Source organism: Phycodurus eques, chromosome 18 (genome assembly GCF_024500275.1).
Source record: "Phycodurus eques isolate BA_2022a chromosome 18, UOR_Pequ_1.1, whole genome shotgun sequence".
Taxonomy (NCBI): domain Eukaryota; kingdom Metazoa; phylum Chordata; class Actinopteri; order Syngnathiformes; family Syngnathidae; genus Phycodurus; species Phycodurus eques.
In genome coordinates, this window is record NC_084542.1 from 17,959,297 (window position 1) to 17,982,311 (window position 23,015).

Below are 23,015 nucleotides of genomic sequence, written 5' to 3' on the forward strand. Positions count from 1 at the left end.
CGCCTTTTAAAGCCACACATACAAAGTCGCCGATGTTACGGTGTGGAACGTGAGGACGGTGACCCAAAGTGGACAAAAATAATCCTGCATCTCATGTGCATATTTTTTATTGGTATTATACTTCAAGCTTTATCATTTATCAAAATGTTTGCAATCATTTTCCAATTTTTAAAATGATGATTTTCATCTATTGTATTCTGGAATGTAACCCCTGCGCTAAATGAGGGGCTACTGTACAGATATCAGTTTTCAAATGTCGTGAGTAAAACACAGGTACCTGAAAATGTAACTTAAAAACTGTGACGACTATTTGCATTTGTACTTTATTTCCCCCAATGGTCATACATCTAGCTGTAAAACACACACACGCACACACACGACCTGTGACCAAACGAGACGAGAGTGACGAGCGTCACGGAGGTGCCGGCGAAAGAGGAAGTGCTAAATGCTTCAGGAAGCGGGCGACACGCCTGGCCGGGCCCTCGAGCGTCCCTGACAGCGGCGCTCAGCCACACCACGCCTGGCAAGACTCCGTGACACCTTCCTGCCAGCCAACACGCTGTCACATGCGCCCGCACAAGCGCACACACCTCCTTGTGCCAAGGAGATGACACATCCTGCACGGCGATAGAGGTGACATATTGCGCACGCGTACACCCTCGCCACAGTTTGCCTCCGTCGCCTTCATCCCGAGCGGCCTTCGGGGGTCACCTGCTCGGACGAGTGCAAATACTTCATTGCGGTACTTCGGTAGATTTGAGGTTCAGTGGACCGCGTCTATTCGTGGGGGAGAGCGACCGGGATGGAACGCGAAATTTCGAAAATAATTGCCGGCCATAATAATTGCATGGGGGGGGGGTTCTTTTCTTTTTTAAACCCCAAAACGTCTCGAATAAGCTGGGATAAACTGCCAAAAAATGTTTTCAGGGTTGGTCCCCCCCCCCAAAAAAAAAGAAAAATGAAACAAATAAAGAAATTGGGGGGAAATCTTTAAAAAAAAACAACAACATTTTTTGGGGAGGGGGGGGAATCTATAGGTGGCAAACAGCAAGCATGCACGGGGGTCCACTGTATCTGTAATTTATTTGGAATATTGGTGCCTTGAGATACAAGTTGAATTTGTTCCATGACCATGCTCATATCTTACAACACTAGTATCTGAAATCACATTTCTTAATTGAAATGAAAATCTGTTCCAGCAACCCCCCCCCCCTCCCCCCCGAAAAACATCAAAAGTCTTTTTTTTTTTTTCCCCCACGAGCAGTATGTGAGTCAATAACAAGGGAAAATATTTTGTGTTCATCGAAGCTTTTTTTTGTTCATTTTGTGAAGTTATCGAAACGGGCATTGTGTAAAAGTGTTAAAAATTGATATATTTTTATTTATTTTTTTACTTTTGTGTGTGTTTTGTGTTTCAGTCTGTTTATTTGTATTTTTTTTTTAGGTGTCATTACTCTTACCGATGTTCTTCCTCGTATCTGTACTTGTACAGTAGAGCAGAATCCCTTCCAGGGTCCTGCAGATACTCATCAGGAGTGTCAGGACACAGCAAGGTTAGTAGCCATTGGAACACACACGCACACACACACACTTTAACAGTCATGCCTGTTCGCACATAACGCACGTGGGACGACCCCCCCCCCCCAGGTGATGAATGGAGGCTACGAAGCCCGTTAGCTTGTGCTCGTGCTTGTGTACAGTTTGCGCGCACCAATGTGAAAGGTGAGTTGTGAATAACAAGCGAGCCCCCCCCCCCCAGTACAAAAATGTGACAATCCCTCCATAACGTCTCGTTTTGTCGGGTGACGTTACGACGGCCCCGCGCCGGGAGTGCCGCACTACTAAGAATATTCCCGCGTGGAATTTCTCCTGACGTTTTGACTATAAAAGGACAGCAAAATGCTGACCACAAGGAGAATGCAATGTCAAGGAGAAAAGGGTATTGGTATTTTTGATCCTCTCGACTACGGGAGGTGGCGGCGCGTCGGGGGGCAGCTCGCTAGTGGCGATGGGGAAGAGTACCGGGGGACCGGCGTGACGGAACACTTATTTCTGTCCAATCCTTTTTTTTCCCCACTTTATCAAAAAGGTCACCGACCTTTTGAAACCGAGAGCGACTTCTTTGCTCACTTTGCTCCAATTACCGTTCATTATATGTGAATATGAATCATTGCTGATATCCGTGTGAAGACAATGATCACGTTCATGATTTTCTCACAATAATTAGCTACGATTTAACGAGGTAGGAAATATGCGAGCCGTCTTTTTTGGGTTTACATTTTCAAATAAGCACTTGTACAACATTCTTAGGAAATCACATCATCTCGTTATTGGTGAGCTATTTTTAGAACAAGACCATGTTGGTGCCTCCTGGTCTCCTGGTTCACAAGTACAAGGTGTCCCTGAAAAATGGACTCACTCACACAATGTACTCAAGTGTAATTTCATTTTCTTTAATAGAACTTCTATCAATAAACACTGAAATCAAAATGAAATCTGTGAATTACGGCCAGTTAAGTTTTTGGGACACGCTGTATTATTAACTTGACTGTTTCGCTGCGGGTCAAAGGGACCCATTTTGAAGTTTCAAATTCTCGGAAAAAATATTTGAACCCTCATATTCTGTAATGGCTAAAATTGACCTGTTTTAAAGTCAAAACCGCAATAAAACAAATCTCTATTGTGGCGGGTCAAATGGACTCATTTTCAAGTGTCAAACAATGTTTCCAATTGACCAGTGTTAAAGTTGGAAACTTGAGGAAAAAAACTCGATAACACGCTTAAGTTTTTATTTTTTTTATGTTTATTTCAACGTGATCCACTGCATGTTCAACCAAATCAATTTGTTTTTGAGAAATATCAGAAATAAAATGAGTTGTGTCATATTTGCTAAAGTATAAACGTTATTGATTTGAATGTCCCCTTCTCTTTTTTTTTTTTTTTTTTCCCCGAGAGCGAGTTTTGAACTTTGAACTGGGTCAATTTGAACCGCAACAGAATAGGAGTGTTGATGCAAATTGAAAATGAAAAATTCAAGTCAAATCTGCGTACGCGAGCGCTCCGGCTCCGGCTCCGGACGGCGAGCGTTAACTGTTTGTTCGCACCCCCTTCCCCTTCATCGCTCTCTCTTGGGTCAGCTGTTGGGCTTTTGTTCCAGAGGCATTGTGGGGGATTATCCAGCGTGGCCGCTCATTCGCTCTGCTGTCCGCTAAATGGGGCCAATCGCGTGGCTCACAATCCTTCATACATATTTCATAGGGCTTTTTAACAAGTTCTCAGCAGATCCCAAAATGAAAGGACAGATGTACAAAGCGGGGAGGAGACGAAAAGGCAAACGCGCTAACTGAGAGTACAAAGTCTCTTTTTGTCCTCATGTTTCCTTGGTTCAAATAAAAACTGAGCCAGCAATGCGTTCAAGAGATTATTTTTGTTACATGTCAGCGCTGTCCCGCGGGGACCTTCGCGGTCCTTTCGGCGGATCGAAAACGTTCTCTCATCGGGTTACAGACCTGAAGAAACGTGAATAGCAAACAAGTACGTTTGCAGGTACGCTGCCAAACGGAGGACTACTACGGACGCCCGTTGCCCCCAAAATGCTATTTCAAGCTGCATCATTCTGTCCAGTTAACAAAAGACGTATATTTGTGGGCGATACCCCGGTGACGAGCCGTCGACAAGCCAATAAAGTCCGTCCTCGGAGAGGCGGAATGGTGTCCGGGGGGGGGGCGAAGCGAAGTTATCCTCTCCTCTCTGTGGACATAACGTGTCGTCTGTAATTTCTTTGACTAGAAAGAAGTAATAATCAATTGCCAGGTGGAGATATCGATGTGTGCCCCAGTCCAAGTCCGTGTGTCCGTTTCCCCCACCCTCACGGTACAAACTACGTACAAGTGGACCTCGGAGTCCGTAAGTGCCGTATCACAAAAGCGGCACATTTGAGGGTAGCGCCCCAAGCTAAGGTTTAAGACAAACCAACAGCATGTCGTCTCTCGTTTGTTTGAGCAGACTGCCAGGTGCGGTCCCGTTTCTAGCTCATTGGAACGATACGAGTTGAGGAGATGCTGCTAGCTGGTCCTCGTTGGCTAAATAGCAATCGAGGAGAAAGAAAGGCCGGCAAGGTAGATGGTCGAAAAGGCGAGGTCTTCTCCGAAGAGGCCGTTAATCACTCTCCTTCGCTGGCTTGCCCCTCCTCCCGTCTCTCTCGTGACAGGTTGCTTTGAGACGCGAGGATAAGCTCTTTTTCAGAGAGACGGAATCGGATTTCCTGCTTTTTGATGAGATCATAAAATATGGGAGCCTGCGGACGGCTGGCCGGGAGCGATTCACTGCAGCCGCGGCACCGTGTCTTAAGACTGCTTAGGCGAACGTTTCAAAAGGGAACCTTCGTACCGGCCCGCTAAGTGCGTAAGCGTGCGTTTGTGTGTGTTTCGGAAAAGCCTGAGAAATCTCCTCTCTCTCGGTGACTCAGGGTTGGCTGTTTGTTTGGTCAACGTGTTTCTCCCCCTTGCTTTTGGGAACTGTCAGGAGATGTATTGCGCCTTCTGTTTGCACAGCATTGGCCAAACAAGACGAGACCCTGGAAGATAAGGCTGCGCTCGTATACGCGCGCGTGTTTGTGTACTGTATAGCCTTGAAGGATGAAATGCAGGGACGTGACACGGACCCGGATGATGGCCGGCCAGGTTAATCCCTAACCCCAACTCCGGCTGGGAACGCTCACACTTCACATGGCTTTTTCCTTCGCTGTACGCTTGATCATTGACTTAGCGTTTACATTTCAGAATTTCGCACGTCTGCTGAGAGGGAAACGTTTCGAAACGAGCTCCCGAAAATGTCTACGTACAGCATTTTTAAAAACACCCCGGGATTCGAAAACGGACTTCTTTTGCTTGGTTTCAATCTGCTCTCTGCGTCAAAGTCAGCATTGCAAATGCGAATCTGTTCTCATTTGCCTTACGTGGAAAAATAAAGGTGAAATATTATACGCCACCAGGGTTGCATTACAATTGAAGAATCCTCGGTCTATCCCGATTGTCGCAATCGAGATGCACCTGCGGGCCGGCCGGTGCGTGACAAAACGACAGGTGGCGCCGCACCCCGAACCACCGATCCATTCGCGCTAAATTTAAGTCCGACGAGTCATTTGCCGAAGGGGTGACGTTAATACTCCAACCTCATCCTCATCCAGAGCTAGCGTTAAAGACTCGCATAAGGTAACATACGAAACGAAGTGTTTTGGGAAAGTGGGTGGAGTTATCCATCATTTTCTTCTGCTTATGCCGATCGGCGTCAACGTCGGTTTGAAAGGCGAACTACGCCCAGGGCTGTTGGCCACTCGATAACGGGGCACATAAAGGGACAGACAACCGTCGGATCTCACGTTCGCATCGTCAACGGAACCCACGCTGCCACGTTTGGTTTTCTCAGAAGTCACTCAAGAGGGACGAAATGCCAATTGAAAAATGCGCGTTATTGTTGATCCCCGTGTGAACGTTGAGCGGGCCTTTTGCGTTGAGTCAAAGCAGAACTTCCCGAACGTCTGTCACGCGCAAGAACACACAGTCCCCTTTGCCTCGCATATCTGTTCCGATCAATAATCTACAAAGGCCTTGGTAAGTCCTTGGCCCGCACTGTCACTCTGGACAAACACAACCCATGTCCCCTGTCTTTCTGCCCCTCGCCGCGCTCGTCCGCAACCACTGATAAGACTGGGGCCACGGATGAAGAGTCCAACCAAAGCGCAGAGTCCTTGTTTTTACTCCCTGCTACATTGTCTCCGGCTAAGGTTCCCCTCGGCTCCCCTGCAGCAAGTCTTCGGTGAGCACCGGGACAGGAAAGGGGCCTTAAAGCTGAGCAAACATCAGCCGGCCTCGGAGCGCCGATAGCCCCCGCGACGCCGAGCCCTTGAGGCGCTTCTGCGTGTTTGTGAGACCGAGCGGTGCTGTCACACGAGCTGCCCTCGAGGTGCGCCGAGTCGCCGAGGACAAACAGGAAGCCGTCGCGCTCGTGTCCCCGTCTTCCCTTCGCCTCCGTCGCCGCCGCACCTCCTTCCTATGTTAGCGATGCAACTTGAATTTGGATGTCAACTGGAATCGCGGCGCTACGCTAACAGTGTAGAGTGAGAAAGTGATCAAAGTTATAAAATGCTATAAATTTCAAACAATCCGATGAATAAGTGTGAGTATGAGAGTCACCGAGCGTGCCGGGTGACCACGTCTTCCGATGTTTCAATGTTGCAACCTTGTATGGCGGCACGTAGTCATCCGAGGGCCCTCTGTTCTCCAAGTTAAACAAATAAATACAAATACAAATTGGGACACTTGCAAAACTGATGATATGGCAATCCGTGGAAGAAGAAGAATTAGAAATTGAAAGTTCAATCGCTTGTATACAGGCGGGGGGAGAGCGACCACAAGGGGGTGGGGGATGGGGTGGCTCTAGAGGTCAACGGGTCAGGGAGACGCGAGCGAGCGGGAGGCAGAAGGGAAAGAAAGGGGTGAGGGAGTCTGGAAGATGGGACGAGGACATCTGGAGAGGAGGAGAGGGCGGTGGGGGAAAGAATAGACGGGTGGGAAACAATAAATGATGGCGAGCAGGAGGAATAAGATGGACGGATGCAGATTGGAGGAGGGCGAGGAAAGAAAAGAGGAATCGTGCATGGAATTGGGGGCGGTAGGACTTGGACACATCTGCAGCTCTGATGCACGCCCTGGTCATTTTGGCAGCGGTCCCTCCGCCACGCTTCATTAGTCTCGCGCACGCGCGGAGGGAGGGAGGTTTAGGGCGCTCTCGGAATAATGACATCATCAGCAGCTGCGCCGCACAGCAAGGTGAGCGGGGACACGAGGAGGGCGGGAGGAAGAAGGGACAGCGGGAGGGGGGAGTACTGGAGAAGCAAGAATTGGGAAAATCAATGTGTGGAGGCAGGTACGACCGTTAAGCGAGTCGGCCTTGGACGCGCACGCGCTGCGAAGAAAAGGAGGTGTCAAGCGGGGGCCCTCAATATCCCGCAGCCATTCACCGAGAAGCAGATGATGCCACTCTCTATTCTTTTCCCCCGCCCGACTCTTGTCCCCAAGACAATTAAAAGGCCGTCAGACGGCTTGCGCGTGATCATTTTGCTAGATTTGCAATCAATTTATTACGACCATGTCATCTCTGCGGTTATAAGATTAACATGATTACAGTGAACACCGCTTTAGGTGAAAATCCACAATATAGAGAGACCATACATACTGTATATATATATATATATATATCTAGAATAGAATAAGTGTCGATCTGTTGTCAATTTCTTGCTCGTAGTTCTCTAAAGTGTAACATTCATTCGTCACTCCCAGTTGAAGTTGGATGTCCAAACTGACGCGTAAAACAAAAGAATTCAACTTTGCATATTTCAACCCCAAAACATTGGACCAAACCATATCCGTAGTTTCCTTTCATGAAAGTGTTAAGAAGTGTTAAGAAGTGGAATGAACAATGGAATTGTTATTAAAGTGGAGGTTTAGTGAAGTAGTGAAATCCTGCGAGCAGTTTTCAAACTGCCAACTCCTCTTTGAGTCAAGTTTGAAATGTAGTCTGCAAAAGAAGCGCGTGTGAAAGATGTTTTCTCCTACAGTGCGTTGTTGGGAAAAGGTTTCCAGCGCCTTTCTCAAGGAGAGTTAGAGCCCAAGGGGAGACGTGTTCGACGCAGAGAAAGTGGACGTACATCCTGTGCATGTTTGCCGGTGGCCCATTGTGTTGCTTTTATTTTTGGCTTAAATCTATAGCACCATTTTATTCATCTCTCAAGGTTTCATCTGCTTTTTTTGTCTTCTTGGGTCGCGACTGCCAGCGCATCTCTGTGAGTACGCGTCTGACGAAACTCGAAATGTCTGCGTTTAAAACTCTTGCATCCTCCTCGCGCATCCTCTGCAACCGTCCGCAACCTTTTCACCTCCAATTCTCCGAGGTCAAACTTTGGTCAAGGACGCACGCCCCCCTTTGCGCGCACACACACCGCGTCCTAATGTGGCGACCCCCCCCATCTCGGCTCCTTTCAAGAGGGAAACGGAAAAGCCGGGGATAGCGGGAGCGCAGCAAACGGCCGTCGGAACAAACGGAGCCCCGAGAGGGAAGTGAAGAGGGAGGAACGGAGGGGGAAGGAGAGGTGAAGCCCACAATGCACCGGGGCACGGCGGTTGGACAGACGGCATCTGCTGTCGGCCCTCGCGTGACGGACGGCGCGGCGGAGAGCGAAGGGATGGAGGGACAGCAGGCGGAGGCGGAGGAGGAGGAGAAAATGCGCTTTGTCCAGGACCTCGGGACGCATCTGGGTCTTCCTGTCATTTGACGCCGCCCGCCAGAGCCACAAAACTTTCTCTTTCTCTGCTCAAAACGGATCATTGTTTGCTACGATCTCTCACTCTGCTGCCAGGATGGTATCGCAAATCAGAATCGACTCTCAATTGCCTTGCCCCTCCTATAAGTAAGCGTTAAATCAAATAAATCCTCTTTCCAGCTGAACTTGATGCACGCCTGTAACTGTTCAATATTTCAGTACTTTTTCTTTTTTTTTGAACAACTGAACGGTTTGATCCATGGACGTTCACGTCTATGCCTTTCTGTGACTCTTCCAGTCTCTCCGTGCCTGTGCCGGAACCTGCCGATGACACTCGAAGCTCATTGGCCAACGCCGCGACTGCGCTTGTATCTCCTCGAACAAAGTCATTGAATCTGTCGATGTTTCATTCGAAATGTCCGCCGGTCTGCTACACAAAAGATAAGAAGTTTGTTCTGCATTTTCTTCCCTCGCTCTCGACCGAAAACGTAGGCGCGTTCCCGACCGCCGTTGTGTTGTTTCGCCGTCATAACCGGCAACCGGTCATAACTGACACTTCGTTCGAGCGAAACGCGTCCCCAGGTGGACAAAAAGAGGATGATGGGAAACTCAAAACCTGGCTGCGTGTCACCACTTGCGGCGATATCGCCCTCGCGGAGATCATAGTGACTTCCTCTTTTAAATGCGCGCGTACGATTCAGGAAACTTGGCCCGGTCGGTCCCATGGAAATTTGAGAGTTTCTTTTTATCAGACCCCCGCCATTACCCGGTCGCACACACATTCCTGTCTCATGAAAGATGATGTGCGTTGTCATTGGGGGTTCAAACAGACGGGGGGTGCAAAAAGGAAAAGGGACGCTCAGCGAGAGTTTTCACTTCACACGAAAGCGCCGCCCGCTCAAAGTCAAGGCTTTTTCGGCAGAGCGCGGCCGCACTTTGATGGCGGCGGACGTCGCCGATGCGAAAGCGGAGAAGAAAGGGAAGAAGAGAGGAGGGGAAGGGGGAAGGGGAGGGGGGTCGGTTGGCGGAGAAAAGAGGGAAAAGTAGGTAATTAACGGCCAACTCTTTTAATTACCAGCTAGTGTTCATTGTGCCAGAAGGAATGTGACAATTATGCCATTAAAACTTTCCTAATAGGAGGAGAAGGCGAGGCAGGGGGAAGACATGCGAGAGGAGGATGAAAGAATGAAAGGAGAGAGGCGACGGACGGAAGGAAGGAAGAGAGAACGGAGGGAGCGAGCGAGGGAGGGATATGAAAGGAAAAGAGGAAACAATCGCCACAAAAGAGGAGCTGGGAGGGAAGATGGGGAGCGGATTCGGCCAACACAGTGACAGAGCAGATTAGCATCAAACGAGAAAGGCCACGGACGTGTGCGCGTGCGCGTGCCTGCGTGCCTGCGCGCCTGCGCCTGTGTGTGTCGCCGAAACAGAGGACATATTCATTCCAAAGACGCCACCAAGGTGGACGGAACTTTGATGATGCACAATCTGCCAAACGGAAACTTCAGCGCGCGTGTGTGCGTGCGCGCTGAATGTGCGTAGGCTCCTGTTTCAAGTGCGGTGCAGGTAGGGGAGGAACAGAAGGAGGAGGAGGACGAGAAAGGGGAGAGATCCACGGAAAAAAAAAAAGCCTTGGGGGCATCCTGATCCACACATGCACTCATCGCCATCCATCTCCACATTTCCTCTATGACTCACGTACACACACTCGCAAAAACACACTTAAGAGCGTAAGACGGAACATCCGAACAAACTTGCACATATATAACACACGCGTGAGTCCCACACACACACACACACACACACACACACACACAAAAACCCACGCTCCAAGCACTTGTAGTTGCGCGCATACACACACACGCGCATGCACGCAAACAACGCCCCCACGCACAACAAAAGGCCACACAAACATTGCGAGTCTCTCCTCTGTGCTGTTGGAATTTGCATGGCTGCGCAAATTTCTCCTCACGTTGGCTTCTAATCAGCTCCTGTATCTCTCAGACACCTGCCCGCCTGCATAAAAGCCTTAATATGCAAAACAGCCACCCAAAGGGCCTTGCTCGCCCCCCTTCACACACGCACATTTCCCTCCAAAGACTTATTCACCTGTCCTGGCCTCTTCTTGCAAATGTTCACATTTATGTATGCAAATGCAAATGCAAATGCAAAAAAAAAAAAAAAAAAAAAAAAAAAAGCCGTTCGTTCGCCGTCGGCCGGTTTTCGAGCTTTTTCATACGGTGGCAATTTAGCGAACGCCTCAAGAGTGGCGCACTCGTGCCAGCGAGGATTAAGATGAAGCGCTTCCAGTAATCGCCGTGTAAACACACTTTGAAACTTTTGGCAAACTGAGCTAAGAAAGTTGTTCAGGCCGGATTGACACCGCTTGGTCCAAGTGACGCAATTACGATTGTTTGCTCTCGAGTGGCACAACTGGAATATGCGTCACATATAGAACATTAACAGAGTTGCAGGTCATGACAGTTTCAAGTAATAGTAATTTGCAAAGAAAAAAGCGACATCGGGGATACAGAAAAGCACAGTGCAGTGTGTGCGTGTACACAATTAACGCTCGCGCCTTTAATTATTATTTTTATGTTTACGCTAATTTCCAATAGACTTATTGAGGCGTCATATCCAAGTGCTTCTGCCAGCCCCGAGCCTTTCAAAAGCCTCCCTTCAGAGGACTGAAGATTGATGCAGGAAAGTGTTTGTGTGTGCGCGCGTGCGCGCGCGTGTGTTGCCCCAGTGGACAAATAACGCACACAGAGAAACGGACGGGTGGCGGGGTGGAAAAAAAAAAAAAGAGAAAGAAAAGCACTTCAAGTGTGAGCTGTGCAAAACTCCCACCGCTCGCAAGGGCACTTCTACGCAGTACGTCATCTCTCTCTTTCCCCCCCTCGACCGCCTCCACTATCCCCTGACTCCCTGGCTTCGATGCGCTTTCTTTTGTCTCTCAGCTCTCACCCTCCGTACCCTATCTATCCATCTCCCACTTTCCCCTTCTCCCCCCTCCTCTCTTCCTCTCGCTAAAACAGTGGGACGCTTAACCTTGATAGCAGTGAAATACCCCACACCGCCCCACCCCCACCGCCCCCAAAAAAGTGACACACACACACACGCGTATACACGCGGGAGAAATGCTTTGCCAGCAAGCTCGGTCCGGTCCAAGAGACGGACGGCCGTACCCTTCGAGGTGAACGGGACGCTGCTGGGAAATGCAGCAACAACAAAATGCTCACACGGGGCACTGGTAGAGCGCCGAGTGGCTAGAACAAAAGCACGTGCCAACCTTCTCGATGTTCAGCGTACATCGAGAGGGGAAACGGCCAGCCGAGGTGGCGAGAAAGAGAAAAAGAGGGGGGGGGGGAAAGGAGAAGCGTAGCCCGTACAAAAACACCAAAAGGTGAAGTTACCGAAACTGAGCACTGGGAAGTGGCGAGTGTCTCAAACACACCAAAGGTCGTGAAACAAAAGATGAGGAAGAGGCGCGACAGTCGCGACAGTCGACTTTTCTTCCTCATTTGAGTTCCGTACGCTCGGTGGCAAAACGTGCCGAGCCGAGCGCGAGCCTGGACAGCAAACGCAACGGCAGCCGCCTCGCTGGCTCACACGCTTCTATTGCTCGATGCGCTTCAGGGTAAGATTTAGATTGACGCAATTATATGCGTGTGCGCGGAATAAAACCAGCTCCCTTATTTCAATAATAATACATGAAGCGCTTTTTCCCAAAACGCTATAGATCCATTTCGATTACTCTGAAATAAATTACATTTTATTAACCCGATCCGTCTCAGTTCAACAAAGGTAGCTAGAGTTGCTCCACAAATACTAGCGCGTTCCGGAATACAGATTCATAATTATGCTACATATGCTTCCGAGTATGTTTAAAATCTGTCATTCCGTGGAATCAAATCGATTCACGTAAGATGAGAAATGAATCAAATGTATATGAGGTGCTCTTTTCCAAAACGCTATGAATCCGTTCAGTCCCGCCAATCCTACAAACATTGTTTGGTCAAACGATTCATTGGCTCATTCGGAACATGTTTAACAAGTTTATAGCGTCGGTACAGAGAGAATGGCATGGCAAGATATATGCAGTTTATTTTTCGATTTGGGTTTGATCTCATTTTGGAAAAGAGCTCTTCATCTGTCCAACGAAAAAGGAAAATCTTCAAATGTTGTGAATTCATTTCTGTTTAGATAGTAAGAATTAACCTCACAAAATTTTGAGATTTTGGACGATAGGATGTCGATACCTAAATATTATGTATAAAATGTCATTTCAAGGGGACAAGGCAAAAAACAAAACAAAAAAAGTCTGCACTTCAGCTGAACGTTTACCCTCAAAGCCCAAAACACTGTTTCCAAGACATATTACATATAAAACATATCATATCTAACATACTAAATCCTTTGTCTTTGTGGACTTCAAACACAGTTAAAGGAGAACCTGACCCATCTTCCTCTGAAGGTGGAATTCTGGCCTTTCCTTCCAGCCTCGGCGCTCTTTGGCTGCAGTGCTTACCTCAAAGTCGTTGGCCTTGTTGTAGTGCATGTTGAGGGCTCTGAAGAGCTCGCAGTCGCGGCTCACGCTCAGGTCCTCCACGCCGGCGGCGCCGTCGTTGATGGCCTGCCGGGCAAACTTCTCCATCTGGATGTAGTAGAACTCCCGGAAGTTGCTGAACCACTTGATGAGCTGCGAGGTGATGCAGCGGTTGAACTGGAAGAAGAGGACCAGGGACAGTTAGAACTACTTTACACTTGTTGCATGAGAGCCTTGACCTCCCTCCATCAAACATCAAGTCCCCGCTGGGCAGGATGCAACTAGAACACTCTCTACTTGGACTAGACCCGTGAAAGCTCGTTTCAAACTCTACCCCAGAACTAGGAACTTGTAGAAGACCCTTGTTCTCTGAGTTCTGGGGTAAATTATCAGGGCGACGAGAAGACCTTGCAACAGCGGTAGTACTTTCAAGAGGTCCGGGAACCTGCAGCTCTAAAACTTTTAGTTCTGAGAACGTTCATGTACCTCTGAATAGGAAATGCAGCATTTGTTCCCCCTGAAGCTTAATCCTTCCTCCTTACTACAACAACATTTACTCCAACATATTTTAGTATGCTCTGACTCTGTCGGAAGAGCATGGGAAAGGCTCTCGAGAGCCCTGACCTCAACCCCATCAAACATTTTTGGGATGAACTGGAGCCTGTATTGGACCACAGAGCACAAATGGATGACTGGATGGACGACGGCAAATCCAATGTATCCTATGGGTGCGATACAAGTAAACTTAACTAGACCTTGGACTAGACCCCTTCTAGTGCATTTTGACCCGCAGCACTAAAGAGGAACGACTGGAAAAAGGTTCTGGAATGATAGGTGGAAATGCTGCTTTAGTTCCCCCTGAAACTTTATTTTTCATGTCAATGTCTCTGACATTGCTGGGGTGGCGGGTTAGTCATTTCCAGAGATCCAGGAACGTTTATGCTGGGTTCTGCATTGCTGAACGAATTGCGGGCCATTTAGTTCCAGGAACAACAAGGACCAGCAACTAAACGTTCCTGGACCTTATGCAGCTTTAGTGCCACCTGAAACCTAATTCTTCATCTTACGAAAACATTTTGGACAATTAGGATGATTCCAACTCAGTTGGAACTGTTGGGGAACAGCTGAAAGAAGACTTTGCTAGGGAGGTAGTACTTTCGAGAGGTCCAGGAACTCCAGTGCTAGATTGATCTGAAGCTCCTACTTCCAGGAACCACAAGGACCAAGAACTTAACGTTCCTGGAACTTAAGTTGGAAACGTGACTTCAGTTCCCCCTGAACCTCAATTCTTCAGCTTACCAAGTCATTTTGGACGATTAGTATGCTTCTGACGCTGTATGTCTTGGACAATTCGTATCTCTGTGGGAACAGTTTGGGAAAGAGCTCCCAGCTCAAACCTTTTGATCATGTTTGGGAACAACTGCAAAGTTCAGCGTAGATACAAATTCATAAACCATTGCAACAGTCACCCATTTTCCCCCAAAAAAAAAAAAAAAAAAAAAAAAAAAAAGAAAGTCTTTCCAGGAACATCCATTAGGTAAGTAGGAAACTTCCTGTGGGTAAAAATGAGCACGTGTGCCAATAGTTTGGTTCCATGTAGCGCAATCTGTAGCCGAGTTTGTGCAGCTTAGGCGGAGGCCCGTCATGTCTCAGCCTTACAATGCCGGCGGATTCGGAAGTAAAAAGACAAGACGTGCGGGGATGAAAGCGTTTCCCCATCGGGCAGTCGACATGTGCGGTGCGAAAAGAAAAAAGAAAGCTTGCAGGAGATAATAGAGACATTGAGTAAGACAGCGAGACAAGAGAGAGTGTGTGTAAGTCAGAGTGTGTTCATCTTCCCCGCCGGGAGCCGACGTCCTACCCCCCGCCCCCTCCGGCCCCCCCTATCATAACCCGAAGAGCGAACGGAGGGTGGCGAGGCGGCCGCGGCGGGGTTTGGGCCGCAAACGCATAATTGAGCAGAAAAACGATTAAGTCATCATCTGAAGCGCCCCGGCCCGCGGGGGGGCTCAAACAAGTACTTAACCCCGTTCACCAATTACACCCCGATTCTCCTCCCCTCTCCTCACCTCCCGGGCAGGAAGAAAGGAGAAGAAAAAGAGCAGGGAAAAAAAGAGGGCGAGAGAAAGGGGCCGCGACGATAAGCTGCGGCGAAGACCGTGGCTATCTGATCTGTGCCGCTCGGCTGGATTCAATAGGGCGAAGTAAACCTATTAGGAGCCTCAGCGGCTCCCCGGGTCTTTTTTCTGCCACCGAAAACACTCGACTCTGTCGAAACAAGCGGACACTCCGAACTCTCTCGTTTTATAAGCCGGCGCAATCACATCGTATGAATTTGTTTGTCTCTCGGCTACGTCGGATTTTTCTCCGATTAGATTTCTGCCTCTGCGTGTTGCCATGCCAATCTAATCTGCCCAGGACCTTCACAATCGGTAGTACTGGCCAATCACATTTCAAATTCATCCTCACGGGGCCGCCTAGCCGGACCACCATAACGTCAGCGTTTTCCGTCCTCTGATTGGCCGCTTGGAGCAAAACTTGCCGGACTCGTAAAAGACGTCTGTCGCCATCTGCACACACGAACACGTTTAATCATCAGCCGCTCTGGTGAGGACGATTCATTTTCTTTGCATTCTTTTTGTTTTTGTCACATCAGCCAAGTGATAAGTGGCCGCCATCTTTGGGGAATTTTCGGGGAAAAAAAACAAACAAAACATGGACTGAGCACGTTAAACAGCTCAGAAATCCTCCATTATAAATAACTTCAAATTATGATGACTAAAGTTCATGACCTGTTCTATTGTCCGCACTGCTTTCCTCACTAATAATGTTACATCACTGCCATTTAAGTGGAGTTTTTAGTTTGAAACGTCATGGTAGTTTTGACACATCAACTTGGAAAACCCCTCGGAGTTTCGGCTTATTGGTGGATATTTCGAACTGAAACTCGTCAGCCAATCGGAGAGGGGTTCCGATTCGTTTAGCAGACCAACGGTTTGAGGAGATATGGTGTGAAATCATGACGTGATACTGTTTTACTCCAATTTGAAGGCTTTTTGGTGCACATTTTCTTTGGGCGATATCACACAAAAACGCCCCCTCAAAGCCAATTGAAAAAAACGAAATTACTCTGGAACCCATCATCCGATTTTCAAAATTCTTGAAGCGGCGTCAAAATAATAATAAGTCTGTCAAAATAAGTCTGGTTGGAATGACTTATTTTGACAGACTGTCATTTTTGTCAAATCATGTTGTCACGTAGCTAGCCGCATTATTAGATACATATTGACGCCGAACTACTCCAGAGGATGGCACAGTTGCGAGCTGTTCTATTGCAGTTTTGTGTAGTATTTATGGTTTCTATAATTGCGATGTGATGGTGGTGGTACGAAGAAGAGGATGAAGGCCCAGGTAGCAAATGCACGGCTCAAAGCCTCGTAAGCATCATCTGCTCGCACACAAACAGGCCTCACCGCCCCTCTCTGCTCCTTTTGCTGTGCCTCAAGGAGAAGAATGAATCGGGGGGGGGGGGGGGTTGACGCAAGGGGGAGAAAAACGCTGAGCGGACCGCTGGCCGGGGGGGTGGGGGGCGAGCGGTTTTGACATGGAGATTAGGGCCGCGGCTATTGTTCCCCGACACGCAGACGCACACGCAAACATGCACACGCTCCTCATGATAGCGCCATTGTGCGGGGTGGTGGGGGGGGGGGGCAAAGACGAAGAAGTCAGGAAAGGCTGGAATCATCGGCGGGTGACATCACGGCCCGATAAGTCCGCTCGACATTGTTTCGGGGGTTCGGGAGGCTGCGTAAGCGTCGGGGGGAGGAGGGACTGCCCTAAAGTGCTTGGTGAGCATAAACCGGGAAATGAAGCGGGGAGGGGAGGGGAGGGGCGGGACGGGTGCAGGTCAGCGCTGTCGGACAATGGCGTTGGGACGGAAGGGGGTGGGGGGGCGGCGGCGGCGGCGCTGGCGGGGGGTCGGAACGTGAGCGGTCAGCAGGCCGGGGTCGTGACACGGACGCGTCAAACAAACAAACCACTGACACTTCCAAATAGTCGCTGCTTAAATGCACACAATAGCCTCGTTTTCTACCAAGCGGCGCCACATTTGTTTGCCGAGGCACCCAAACCGATGCGGGACCGGCGCTCTCCCCGCATCTTCCGACCGCTTTCACCTGAAGCAATATTTTTGCAGACCCAAACAAATCAACAACTAATAAAAAGTATTCCAAATGTGACTCACCATAATGCTGGATGTACTATATATATTTAGATCGCTATATATTGGTAATAAGCGAGTATTATGAGTAGAACTGCTCATGTTGTCTCCTAAATGCAGCTTTCTTTTTTTGTTGTCTTCTCTCCTCATTTTTGTCAGGTTGTGGGTTTACTTTTTTACGACCGTATCACATGAGCGCTTTGACATGTTTCTGGGGGCACAGGCAAAATAAAACTTCTTTTAGACTGATGACAGTACTGTAATTGCACTTATTTTATTTCTTTACAATCAAGCTTTATTGCGTGATTATAAAATAAGGTGTTATTTTTCTTTATTAAAAACAAGTAACGAGAAATGGTGCTTTTCTTTGGGGGTGTTGGAACGGATTAATGGCATTTTAATGGAGTTCAATGGGAAAAGTTTATTTGATATGTAAGACAAACAAGTTACAACAAATTCATCTTGTAAGTCAAGGTAACACCGTACGTACAATAACAAACGTGAATCATTTGCAATTCGACCACAATTTTGGGAAAAAACCAAAACTGTCCATTAAATGTATAAATACAAGCTGCACCTGTTTCGATTTTTACTTGGCTTTTTCCTCCAAAAGAAGGAGCACCCTCAACATTTAGAGAGAGAAAACAACAACAAAGAGCAACATATTAACCAAAAGTTACAGAACGGATTGCTCGTATTATTTCCTTTGGGAAGATTTTCGCATATTTTCGCACCTCCATCACCGTCCCCTGTTGGATGCGTCAGATTTAGCGTTCTCAACCGTACGACCGTTCGTCCGTAAACCTTCCCGGAACGCGTGCGACATTAGTGAATTACGGCCAGCGTGAGGTTTTCGAAGCGACTCGCTTTGAAGATTGGAGTCGCCCAAACGGCGGCCATCGCTCACGGCGGAGACCTTAGGTGTCGGCGCGAGGCGGCTGAGTGACGGATAGACGTGTCACTTTATTACCGAGACGGCGCAGGAGGAAATGCAACTGAGTGTGCCCCCCGCCGTGCAAAACAGCCATCATAAAACATGCAAATTATAGACGCAAATACAAATTCTGCTTGATCCGTATACGTTTCGCTCAACACGTCCTTTCAATGAAGTTTGACAAGTCCCCCCGCAGCATTGGGCACTCTTGGTTCATTAAGTTGCCGGTCGGGGGATTGAGGAGATCCCCAAATCCTCACGAATCCCGCCCCCCATGCCCCCCAATGCCCCGCTCGCCTCCCCCCACCTCTTTTTCCAATAGCAGCTGAGGACAAGAATGTTGGGTGCAAAAGGAGGGAACGGGCTCAAAGAAGCACATCACCGCGGCTCCTTAATCAGACTTGGCAGGGGTCGGCCGGCACTCACATGAGATGCAACGTATATGTGTGTGCGTGGCGAGCTAAGAGGCAGATGAGAGAGAGACAGCGAGAGTGTGTTTCTCACACTCACACTCAAGAGCCTGTGAAAGGTCAACTCTTAATGCTAACAGCGCCAGATAGAAGGTGGCGCGCGCGCACACACACGGAAAAACACGTGCACACAAACACGCGCGGGCGCGCACAAAGCGTCTAGAATAGAACACACTCCGGCAGTAGCTTTACTTTACTTTACGACTATCCAGCCATCTATTTTCAAAATCTGCGTGCCCTCGTTAGTGAGCGGCGGCCTTTCGCAGCTGGCGAGAGGCGGGGCACAACCTGGACTGGTCGCCAGTCAATCGCAGGGCACATGAAGACAAACAAGCCATTCACGCTCACATTCCCACCTACGGACAATTTAGAGCAGAGATGTCCGAACTTTTTCCACTGAGGCCCACACACAAATATAGTAGCTACAAAAAAACAAATAATCATAAAAATAATTCAACAGCTGCCCTTTAGCATAATGCTAAGCATCCATCCATTGTCTGCACCGCTTTATCCTCGCAAAGGTCGCGGGCCTGCTGGAGCCTATCCCAACTATCTTCGGGCGAGAGGCGGGGTACATCAAAAAAAAAAAAAATAATAAATCGGTGACAAAGTTGTAATTGTGGTGGTGTGATGTTTAAAGTTCTACATTATCTCGTAACCTTCAGCTCAAAAAAAAAAAATGGTGTGATATCTTGCAATGTCCACATTTATTTAAAATTTGAAATAAAAAAAATAAAAAAATCAGGTGACATCAAATGTCTTTACTGATGTGGTCAGGACGCCGATGGGGGAGGGGTCATCAGAAAGTCTTTGAAAGGGCGCCCCGGGGGTTTCTGTCGCTAATCGTGTGACGGCCGGGCTAACTTTGCTCATTAGATCTTTAACTCCACCACTGAAGTCCACTCCACGAAGGAAAGCTGCAGCCGAGTTTCGAAGGCCGTGCCTCAAAGCTGTGAGGCAAACGTGCGAAGCGCTCGCGCTGACAAAATATTTGTTCTTTTTTTTTTTTTTTTTTTTTTTTGCCGCCGTGAAGCAAAATGTGCGACCGAGCGGCGTCGAAAGAGTGCGTCTCTGGTGGCGCTGTCCGACAATGGGCCAGAAAGCACACAGATGACCTCAGCGTGCTAAGCTACGTCGAGAACAAGCAGCAGAGGAGAGCAGAAAGACACAGAAGCCCGCCTGGGCCTCCCTGTCCCTCGCTCTCTCTCTCGTAAGCCCCTTCACAGTCATCGGGGCTTTCTAACGTTTCCTGTTTTCGCAGGGGTGAATTGTGGGAGATAATCTCCGGCTGCCGATTGGCTGACCGCACACAAAAAGCGGCCCTGGAAAGCGGCCTTTTGTTAGCGGCGGTGACTCAAATCCAGCCGCTGGCTTTTCTTTCTTTCTTTTCTTTCTCGTCGGCACCAACGAGGCACGTACGCTGTGCCTCATCATCAGCAAAAAAAAAAGAAGGAAAACAGGAGTCATGACCTCTCGAATAGGGCTAACCCTCCTGAAATGTGTCAACCCGGGGCGAAAAGGACCCTGGTGGTTTTGCTTGAAAAGAACACAGATGGCAATCATAATCGATGCATTTAGAAAGGGTTGTGCACGGACGATGACGTTGACATTTTCTTGTACAACAGTTCTGGTGGTCCTCGGTCTTACGTCGGTCCCAACAAACGGCGAGAAACGAACGAGCTCGCGCAGCGAGGGCAATAGTCCGTTACCCGTCTGCCGAGGATACGACGACGTACATTCTGATCGGGGCTCAAGTGGGAAGTGGGTGGATTCGTCCAAGTACGAGCGCTGGAATTGAGCAAGTTGGGTAGTTTTCTAGCAAAATCACCGACTTCCTTTTCAGTTTTGAGCTGGGACGTTTTCATATGTTCTCTAATGATAGACGTTGACCGAATCACGTTTTTTAATTTATTTTTTGCCACTTTCCAGGTGGCGCTACTGAGTGACTTTGGCGAGACCGTTGGATTACACACTTAACACATTTAAACCAATGAACAGCAAATACACTTTTTGAACACATTGTAAATGCGCTTAAACACGAAAGCTAATTGCAAGCTCAGAAATGCTTGGAAACTACTTGTTAGTTTTTACACACTTCAAATTTCAGATCATTTGAGTGAGAATTAGCGACTGTATGTTATTAGACTACAAAATGATGTCACATCTGTTGGGATTACTCAAATGAATCGAGAACCAAATGACATTTAGCATATCTTGATCTAATCTCTTCCTTCATCTGGTGCAATTAATCACCACACATTAACCCGTACTGGCCAATCAAAACGCAAAGTCTTAAAGCCAGCGGGATGATATTGAGCCCAAACAATGGTCTTTTGACACATCTGTCAAAACATTGCAAAACGCAGCCAAAGTCAAAGAAATTCAGTATCAGGCGCAAAGGGGGAGATAAATAGCGAGAGGGGACGGCGTCCCGCGGCGGTCCCGACCGCCGCGCTTCCCACGTTCATTAGGTCCTTGACTGATTAGCGCAGACCCGATTAGCCTTAAAGACTCGTTGTCTGAGAACAGCCACTTGCGAGGAGGCCCACGCCGGCGGAATATCATTAGATTGTCCGTCTAAGTCTCCAAACTTGGGGCTCGGGCTGCGTTGTCTCGCACCGAAAACAAAAACAAAAACAAAAACAAAGCATAATCCTCTTAACGATCTTGACCTTGTTTCGGTGTCTGATGAGGTCGCCTGTGATCCGACCTCCTCCTCCTCCTCGGCGGCCGTGAAGTCACTCAAACAAAAGCGCTTTCATTCTTTCATAATAATGTTGCCACTTTCCCCCCGTCCTTTTCAATCTTGAGTCGAGTGGAAAAAAAACAAATTTTCCGAGCGCCATTGGCAGATGCCGAACACGCTCGGCCAACGCGCGGCCCCTTTTCAGCCCGAGTGAAAGTCACGTGACCCGCAAATGGCGGCCGGTGGCAGCGGCATCCAAGAGGAGGCAGCTGAGAGAGAAAAAGGGGAACCTTTATCTTCTGATTTGAATAAGATGGCCTGGATCTGTCACAGTGTTTACCCCTCCGTATGGTCAGAGAGGGGCGCGCGCACACAAACACAACAGCGGCGAACAAACACGGCCGTGCATGCTTACGGCGGCCATTGTGTCGTGCTTGTTTTTTCCAGCGCAGATTAAAAACGGAGCTTTGTTTTCTCCATCGAACTCCCAGCTGGGCTCCTCCTCGCTACGTACGCCGAACGTACTCCCCTCAAGCTCCTACCCCGTCCCTCCGTTCACCTGCACTCCTCTGTCCCCATCTTCGCCATCCCTCCATTTCGCACTCCGGCTGCGAAAACGCATCCGACTTCCTCATATCTCGTCTTTTGCATAAAACCACAAGTTAGGGTTAGGGAAGGGCCTCATTTGGAGAAGGACGGGCGTGCATTGTTCACTTTAACGGAAGCCCGAGCATCATCACAAATACAGCTTCCCTTTTTTAAAGCAGGCAGGTGTGTTGCTTGAAAGAAAAAAGTGTGCGAACCATTTCGAAACGGCAATGGAGGATCAATCCGCAATGACTCAAAGTAGGACTCACCTTCACGTCAGAGAAGAACATCTTGAGCATGTTGGAGCTCGGGTAGCGGGTGTAGAAGAACATGAGCTTGGCCTTCTTCAGGTGATTCGGGGAGAGACCCTCCTGTATCTGAAAATGGCAGCCGTTAAGGACCAAGAGTTTTGAGGTGGAGCTTTTAACCCTATCCTAACCCTACTTGAACCCTAACACCAATCCCTCAGAATTTAACCACAAAGCCCAACTTTAACACACTAACCCCCAATCCTAACCCACAAACTCCCACACTTGACCCGACTATAAATTCCTCAACACCGAAGCTTTAACCCTAATCCAACCATCCTAACCCTAAACGCCGACTTTAACTGCAATCCCTAACCTCTAGTCTTAAACCTACTTTAACCCTAACCACCAATCCTAAACGCACTTAAACCGAAATCTAATCCCTAAAACCAGACACTAACCTGAGCCAAAACCTCCGTTCCTGATTTACGGTGGCAGCGTGTCAATATCCGCATACACTCATTCTTACCGGATTTCGACCCGCATGTGATCGATTGGCAGAAGCCTGATTTGCATCTGATGCTGTTTTTATGAACCAATGAAATGTTTCACATGGGAGAGAATTTTTCAAAGGTAGCCTGAATGACAGGCTTCGTTTAAAGGTTGCTATAGTTGAGAGTCTTGCTCAAGACGACGGTGCGCCAAGTTTCAAATTTGCTTGCGATTAGCATTGTCCGTATCGAGCGTGACGCCGTCACGGCTAATAAAGTGCCGTCCGGCCCTACAGCTGATGCTTTTTTACATAAGGAGGCTCATTTCACAGTCAAAGCAAGCGAGCGCCTTTTGCCTTCTCCCTGTGCTAACCTCCACCCTAAAAGAGGAAGAAGGGCTGGAGGGGAAAAGGAGCCTATTTGCATATCACAGACAAAGACGGCAGTTAACGCCAGCGATGGGCAAGAAAGCCTAATGGCTTGGCGACAACACATGCCAAGCCTGAATAT

General features: G+C 48.4%; 1 protein-coding gene across 2 annotated transcripts in view; it reads right to left on the reverse strand.

Annotated features, from left to right (window-relative positions):
- LOC133417348 (prospero homeobox protein 1-like) overlaps positions 1–23,015 on the reverse strand; it is a 34,827-nt gene that overhangs the window by 4,688 nt on the left and 7,124 nt on the right. For both annotated transcript variants that reach the window (XM_061705067.1, XM_061705069.1), the window contains exons 3-4: positions 22,036–22,143; positions 12,852–13,046 (exon numbers count right to left, since the gene is read on the reverse strand). In XM_061705067.1, the coding sequence (XP_061561051.1) occupies positions 12,852–13,046; positions 22,036–22,143 (303 nt within the window). The remainder of the gene's footprint in view (positions 1–12,851; positions 13,047–22,035; positions 22,144–23,015) is intronic.